The 7785-nt window shown below is 34.9% G+C and overlaps 2 protein-coding genes across 3 annotated transcripts in view; one reads left to right on the plus strand and one right to left on the minus strand.

Annotated features, from left to right (window-relative positions):
* The window catches only part of LOC108738540, a 14731-nt gene extending 12848 nt beyond the window's left edge, over nt 1-1883 (minus strand). The window contains exons 1-5 of the mRNA XM_018472001.2: nt 1772-1883; nt 1610-1671; nt 1241-1357; nt 1048-1187; nt 757-948 (exon numbers count right to left, since the gene is read on the minus strand). Of these exons, the coding sequence (XP_018327503.1) occupies nt 757-948; nt 1048-1187; nt 1241-1357; nt 1610-1619 (459 nt within the window). The 5' untranslated portion in view covers nt 1620-1671; nt 1772-1883. The remainder of the gene's footprint in view (nt 1-756; nt 949-1047; nt 1188-1240; nt 1358-1609; nt 1672-1771) is intronic.
* A 275-nt stretch (nt 1884-2158) lies between these two features.
* LOC108738538 (ribosomal protein S6 kinase 2 beta) lies at nt 2159-6896 on the plus strand. Of its 2 annotated transcripts, XM_018471997.1 has the most exons (13): nt 2159-2433; nt 2580-2614; nt 3532-3618; nt 3686-4009; nt 4069-4272; nt 4389-4652; nt 4724-4917; nt 4978-5167; nt 5234-5404; nt 5469-5645; nt 5711-5932; nt 5989-6399; nt 6513-6896. In XM_018471997.1, the coding sequence occupies exons 1-12, from the start codon at nt 2406-2408 to the stop codon at nt 6391-6393; spliced, it is 2301 nt and encodes a 766-aa protein (XP_018327499.1). In that variant the 5' UTR covers nt 2159-2405; the 3' UTR covers nt 6394-6399; nt 6513-6896. The 2 variants fall into 2 exon arrangements, with proteins under 2 accessions (XP_018327499.1, XP_018327500.1); XM_018471998.1 differs by lacking the exon at nt 2580-2614 and having other exon boundaries at nt 2160-2433.
* The last annotated feature ends 889 nt before the right edge of the window (nt 6897-7785 follow it).

The following is a 7785-nucleotide window of genomic DNA, read 5'->3' on the forward strand; positions in this document are numbered from 1 at the left end:
ATATTTAATAAATTATGCATTTATTTATGTAGTTGCAAGTCTATGTAATATTTTTATCACTCTGACGCCCCCTTCCAACCCAACCCGCTTTTTGTAAGAGTTCTTTTTAGAAATGTTCATGTTGGTAACACAACAGACACTGTACAATCACTAGTGCAGGCAGAGGTATGAACGGAACGCAAAAGTTTAACAATTAATACTCTTTTGTGCTTTTTGAGATTTGCATGATAGCCAACACATTATAATAAAGATATTCATAACGTGTCGATTTTACTGACTGTTCTTCTATACATTCAACTGAAATGGATGGAAGTGTGAAAATTTCCTTATAAAATGTGTTGCAACAAATGTAACGATAAAGGAATAAAAATGATGGTAGAATTGTATTATTTTTGGGGGCAAACAATCAATTATAAAGCCATTAAGTATCAATTTGGGGTGGTTTGCAGAGTGGCTTTTGATTTTAGGCCAATTAGGAGTAATAAACTTTGTAATGTAGATATAAAGAGAACCATATATAAAATAAAGTTCAAAATACAAAGCAATATGTTTATCTGTTGTTCGAGTCATTTAAAACCAATTAGAGATAATAATAAAAGTGATAGTACACATAAACAGTTTCATAAGCTGTTTGCAAGTTGAAACATGTAAACCACAACTGACTCATCTTCATTGTAAGCAAGGGATAATAATGAGATAGGCAAACAGTCAGTAAAACCATGCAAACCTTGGGAATTTTTGGTATTTTAAGCTAACCTGGAAACATTTTTCACAATAACTGAATCTAGGGTTGTCGTTTTGAGACTTGCACTGAATGCAAGTTAAAAAATCAGTCTGGCCAAGTCCTATCTCCTCCAATGAGGTATCTGAATCTTCTCCGTCTGTTATCCAAGCCTCCATTGAGGCATCACAAATTGCAGCTGCTATTGCTGCTCCCACCAACATATCCTACCATCAAAAAATATTAAAATATCTGTACAATAATTAGATGAAAGATAATGACAGTAATAATTTTCCAATTATAAAAATAAATTCTGGAAATAGTACCTCTGATCCACTTGAGGTGTCTTCTGCAAGAGGATTATCATCTCCAGAGAGACTTGCAACTTCATATTCAACTTCATAAAGGTCTTCATCTGAACTGTATTCAGATTTTGTGTCAGTATCAGGCGTATCTTGTGCCAAGTCTGCAAAAGATGGATTAGCACAGGTGCATGTAAGGATTGATCCTTGATCCTACCAGTTTCTTTGCCTTGTACGCTAAGAACACTCTCAGAATCTCCCTCAGAGGTTCTTGAGCTTTCACTTTCAAGCCTGAGGTTATACCAAGAATTGTCCAAAAAACTTTTGTTAAGTACTGAAAACAGAAGTTGAATATAAAACGTCAGTATAATCCACAACAATATTTTCTGTAATTCTACCTTGTTAAAATGAGGTTAATATTACATGTAAAAGGACCATATAAATATTCATTAATTTTAAAATAAATCCAATTATAAAAAACACAGAAGCAACAGATCAAGAAGAATAAATATTAAAATTAAAAGGAAAGGCAATTTTAATGAAAGGTATATAATTAACTTTTTAAAAAGGCGTGTTGCCTGATTACCTTGCTCCATGTTTTCTATGCACTCACTGGCGTTGCACTGTGTAAACTTCGTGGTAGTGGCACTAAAAATATGATTACATAATTACTCTAGTACACTGATAAGACAACATAACACTAATGAGCACTTTGTAGCATGTGGGGGTTAATTTATTAATTTCTTACCCTTAATAATATTTAACGATTATTCAGACTAGAACGTGTTTAAGCTTGCGCGGAATTCCACGAAGGAATAATAATAATTCTGGCTTGTTCCGGAAATAACCTTCGTTGATGACCGTTACACCTCAAACATGCATGCGCAGAAACACAAAATACATTTTTTTTTCAATTTAAAACGTCCTTTTACCCCATTTTCTCGCTTTTAATAAAGTGGTTTTATTCGTATACTCAAATGTATTTTAAATAATTGCATTTAAGCTGTTTAACATTTGAGGTTATGATAAACAACTACTTGTTTAAAAAAAGTTTTTTTATTTATTTATATACGTAGAAGGTGGTTAATATTATAAAATTAACCAGGCTGTTTTAATTACATATTATCAATGAATTAATTACTTATTAAGAGGTTTAACAGCGTTTCAGAATTTATACTAAATCTTTCATCTTTGTTTGGTAATGTGTTGTCTTCGTCTTATATGTGTTGATGGTTGCGTGTGTGACGTTAATTGTGAATTGAATCTACAGTCAATTAAATTTGTTTACAATTAATAGTAACAATAATAGTATTAATCAAGTTTAACAGATGTGGTACAAAAAAAGGCAGATTTAATATGCCACTCGCAAATAGCACAGAGCCATGGCAAATGCATCATGCAGACACAGAAGTAAGTCATACATGTTTTTATTAATTTTGCTTAATTAGTTATGTCAGTGGTTTAATATTTTTACAAATTTTCGAGCTATTTTTGTAATTCTGTTTAGCATGTGTGTTTGTTTTTGGATTTTAACGTTTTTTTATTCAAATTTGCAGCGTTTGGAGTTTCGAGATCCATAAGAATCGTTTCTGTACGTAAAAATATAGCAATCACTTTTGCATGAAGAGGCTATCTCTGCACTCAAGTTTCCACTGCTTTTTCGTAGTTTTTGAATTTCTGAAATCAAACAAACAGCTTCATTATTCCACGTATTGACCCTTTTACTTGTTGTGATATTTTACAGTGCACTCAAATTAAGTGACTTTGTGGGGGTGCTTACAGCTGTAAGAATGCTTACAAATTCTTCAAAAGGAGTGATCAATGTTTATTACATTTATTATCATTTTATTACCTCCTCATATATGTATCACCTAAACGAAATTTCAAGTTTGTTCAGTGATATAACCAAATTCCTATAGTAAGCATAGCGATAACAATTTTTGTTTGAGTCAGATAGTAGGTACCTAATCACAACTGTTTCAGCACAGAATCTCTTCTATTCCACAGTTTATTTATCAGACAAACTTGTCATAGATTTGGCAAAACATTTTACACATTTATAAACAGTTTGGAACATTTTTAAAAAAAAATGTGCACCTGTTTATTGTATATTAAGATAGTTTTATTATCCTGATGTCTCACATCTATTTTAAGATTTAATGTTGTGTTGTAGTAACAGATGTTCTTTATTTCCCCTATCACTGCTACTGAAACTTTGTAATACTGCCTTTTTAAGTCTTTATTAAAATTGTAACACTTTTATAAGTGTATATGTTGTGTGAGTTGTCTTTTAAGAAGTGAACTATTGTGTTTTTTTCGTTTTATCATATTTTGAAATGGAATTCTTAGATTAAAACTAATTTAATTCTAGTTCGTCTTTTACTTCTTGTGTAATTAAAAGTCAAATAAATTTTCCACAAAGTGCTTTTCTAGAAATGGCATGCAACGTATTGATTATTTTAGTTTGCTTTCTGTACTTGTGGGATTAATTAAAGTACTTCTTTTTAGTCTGCTGATGGTGATGAAGGCGCCTGTGGAGGGGCTGAAGACAACCAAGGGAATGGGGAAAAGGAACATGAAATTGAGTTGGGAGAGGTAAATAACACAATTATTGTTGTGCTTTTTAAAATATAAGACAAATATTGATTGTGATGATTTGTAGATTGTTCGGGAGGGTCACGATAAAGCCGATCCTTCTCAGTTTGAACTCCTCAAAGTTTTGGGAGAGGGTTCTTTCGGAAAGGTATTTCTGGTGCGTAAGGTTTATGGAAGAGACGCCGGGACTTTGTATGCTATGAAGGTCCTGAAAAAGGCAACCCTTAAGGTTCGTGATAGATACAGAACTAAAATGGAAAGAAACATATTGGCAGATGTGGGGCACCCCTTCATAGTTAAATTGCACTATGCTTTTCAAACTGCTGGCAAACTGTACCTGATACTCGATTTCCTTAGAGGAGGAGATTTATTTTCCAGGCTTAGCAAAGAGGTAAAAAACACAAAAATAAAAAGAGAAAAACGTTTTATATCTTTTCTTTTGTATAATAGGTAATGTTTACTGAAGAGGATGTAAAGTTTTATTTGGCAGAATTGGCTTTGGCTCTGCACCATTTGCACTCTCTGGGGATAATTTATCGCGATCTGAAGCCAGAAAATGTTCTCTTGGATTCAGAAGGTCACATAGCACTCACAGATTTTGGCCTGTCCAAGTTACCAGTTGAAGAGGGACAAACTTACAGTTTCTGTGGAACAGTAAGCATCAAAACACACTTTTTATCATTCTTAGACACTCATCTATGTATTTAAATCAAAATAAATAAATTAATTTCCTTTGAGTGCCTGTTGAATGTATTTCATTTTATTTTCAGGTCGAATATATGGCCCCTGAGGTGGTGAATCGCAAAGGCCATTCGTTTTCGGCAGACTGGTGGTCATTCGGGGTTCTAATGTATGAGATGTTGACGGGAGGGCTACCATTCCAAGGAGCAAACAGGAAAGACACGATGACATTGATTTTAAAGGCCAAACTAGGAATGCCAGCTAATTTAAGTCCTGAAGCACAAAGCCTTTTAAGGGCCCTGTTCAAAAGAAACCCTGCAAACAGGTTGGGAGCAGGTGCAGGAGGGATCGATGTAATTTTACCCTTATTGTATTTTATATTTCTATTTGGCAGTTGTTCTGACAAAGTTATTTGTATTTACAGGATTTAAAGAGACATGAATTCTTTGCTACAATAGACTGGGATGCGTTGTTGGGGAAAAAGATAAGGCCCCCATTTAAACCGGCTGTTTTAGGACCAGACGAAGCCTATTACTTCGACTCCGAGTTTACCAGTAAGACTCCAAGGGACTCCCCGGGGGTCCCTGCAAGTGCCAATGCTCATGAGCTATTTAGAGGGTACTCGATATGGCAATTATAAAAACAATAATTATTTAATTCTTGTTTTTATAATTTTAGATTTAGTTTTGTTGCTCCTTGTCTTCTTGAAGAGGGAACTGCTACACGTGAGACTCCATACAAGTCTGTTCGAACAAGTGCCAATAGTTTTAATGAAGAATACGAACTGCTCGGTGTTCTGGGTACTGGTAGTTACAGCGTCTGCAGACACGCCAGGCACAGGGCTACAGGTCAACAGTACGCTGTTAAGGTGACCTTATTTCTTGAATATAATAGCAGGTCGTTCGAGAAGTTTTAAAGCCTTTTTGTTTTGCAGATAATAGATAGAAGTAGTTGCGATTGTAGGGAAGAAGTCGAGATTTTACTAAGATATGGCCAGCATCCTGGTATAGTCTCTTTGAAAGGTGTCTATGAAGAATCAGGGAAAGTTTATTTAGTCCTGCAGCTCTTAAAGGGAGGAGATTTGCTCGAATACATCATGAAGAGGGTAAATTTATTGAAGCATTGTCCTTTTTGTCTGTGAGATTATTAATACTGTTTTATTATTTCAGGAATTTTTGACGGAACCTGAGGCTGCTGCGATTTTGAAAACGTTGGCTACAACTGTGGCTTATCTTCACGAAAGTGGGGTAGTACATCGTGACCTGAAACCTTCCAACATCCTTTTTGCCTCTGAAAATCGTGTTCCAGAAAGCGTTACAATCTGTGATATGGGATTCGCAAAACAGGTACAGTTTTCGTTCTCAATTTAATTAATGTAAACAATAACTGATATTAATTCTGTATATTGCAGCTAAGGGCAGATAATGGTCTTTTAATGACTCCCTGTTATACGGCCAATTATGTTGCCCCTGAAGTACTGAAGCGACAGGGCTACGACGCGGCCTGTGACATCTGGTCATTGGGGGTCATACTCTATATAATGCTGTCGGGACGTTGCCCCTTTTCTACGGCTCCTAAAGACAGCCCCCAACAAATCTTGCAGAGGATAAGCTCTGGAAGACTCGACTTTACAGTAAGGGTTTCCTTATCCTCGAATTAACACGATTTTAATCGTTTTTCTTGCATAAGGGGGGTCGTTGGAATTTGGTTTCTCAGCAGGCCAAAGCGCTGGTTTCAGACATGTTACACGTGGCACCTCAGAGACGTCCCACAGCCACACAACTGGTCAATCATCCTTGGCTTAATGCCAAGTCTTTCGTGGTTAATCAGCACGTCCCGACGTCTTACCATCATCACCATCACAATCATCAGGTGCCGGGGGCGGTCGTCGGGACGTCACAGGTCACCAAAATGGCCCTGCATAACAACAATCAGACGGAAAAGGTGCATCTGAAGGAAACCGTGGCTGCCACGTTCAGGGCCATCGCTGTGTCTCCACAGGCAGCACATTTGGGGCCCGTGGCCATGTCTGAACTGGCCAGGAGGCGATTGGAAAAAGCCATGGCCCAAAGACAGTGCTCCAAAGCCACATAATCATAGGCCAGTATTCATTGTAATTATTTGGTTGGTGTTGAAGGTATTTTTTAGTATAAGATCTAAATATAATGATTTTGAAGTTGTAATTTTATTTTAAGTAATTGTTATTTTTACAGGTTCAAGAAGCCGTTCATGTGGTTGTGGTCAATTTGGAGTTGAACAGTACAATAGAAATACTGTCTCAATTTTATTTCGTTTCTGTCTTTCCCTCTCTGTAATCCAAAGGTTTCAGCATGTAAAAAAGCAGTTTTGATATACATTCTTCATGGTAAAATATACAGCCAGCTGGTTGATTGTGGAATACCAGAGTCTGTCTTATGGAGTACGTGTGGTCCATTCCAGTACGGTGGACTGGGAAGACCGCAGTTGCCATGTTTTTGTTCCTTATTGTAGTTTAAATAGCGCATATCAACATGAGCTGATCTATTTTCGTACCGCTACAAACTAAACAAATGTGTACAAAAATTGAAGAAAAACGCAAAAAAAAAAGTTGTTGAAAACATAAGTAGTCGCATAATAGGTTTGTTGATGTGTTACATTCTATTCTTTGGCTAATTGTAAGGTTCCAACGTCGCGTGATAAGAAAACTGTTAACAATATTAATCAACAAAGTAATTAATGGCAGAAATGAAAAATCGGGGAATTTTATGTATAATAGATTACGGTGTGCTGAAGAGAAGTAACTTTTTTTTTGTTTTTCCAACTCTCGTCTCGTGTTGGTCAAATACTATTTTGCTATAAAATAAAGTATGGTACATAGAATTTTGTAACACTAAACTCAACAAAAGTAGAGCTAATTTAATGAAACAACAATTTTTACTCATTTCGTTATTGTGGTATATCTTATGTATCAACTGTGCACGTCTTAATCTTTGAATTAGGAGCTGATAAGTATTTATTCGGAATAATAAATAATAAAATCTCTTTTGTTCAGCACACCCTATTATAGATATTGTGTATTGTTTTCTTTTTTAAGTGTACATGTTACGATTATGTTTTATATATTTGCTGTAAGTGTATCGTGGGTGTTTGAAAAGTTATTTATTATTTCATTCTGTTGTGTATAGTTTTAAAAAAATTTTTCTTTTAGAAAATTGGGGGCTCAATTTTTCGTCTGTTTGATTTTTGTGTTGTGTACAAGTGAAAGGGAAATGAAAATATTTTATAATTATTTTAATTAATGTTAATTACGTAATCACGTAAGAGTTACCAAGAAGATGAAAACACTTTATTTCTAATATGTAGATAGGTATTATCATTCCAAAATTAAAAAACGAGAAACAATTAAAGAAAGGCTCTTTTAATTAGTTGTGTATTAGATAGATTTAATTTTTTAAACGATTATTAATTAAGACTATTAATTGTTTGATACCACATCACGAAATTGTT

Source organism: Agrilus planipennis, unplaced genomic scaffold, assembly GCF_000699045.2.
Source record: "Agrilus planipennis isolate EAB-ADULT unplaced genomic scaffold, Apla_2.0 scaffold154, whole genome shotgun sequence".
Classification (NCBI taxonomy): domain Eukaryota; kingdom Metazoa; phylum Arthropoda; class Insecta; order Coleoptera; family Buprestidae; genus Agrilus; species Agrilus planipennis.

Bases quoted from the DNA above. Each gene is read 5' to 3' on its own strand.
- LOC108738538 (XM_018471997.1), top strand. From the start codon at position 2,406: ATGGCAAATGCATCATGCAGACACAGAA. The intron at 4,010-4,068 runs GTAAAAAACACA...TTTGTATAATAG, and splicing joins TTTCCAGGCTTAGCAAAGAG to GTAATGTTTACTGAAGAGGA. The intron at 5,168-5,233 runs GTGACCTTATTT...TTTGTTTTGCAG, and splicing joins GTCAACAGTACGCTGTTAAG to ATAATAGATAGAAGTAGTTG.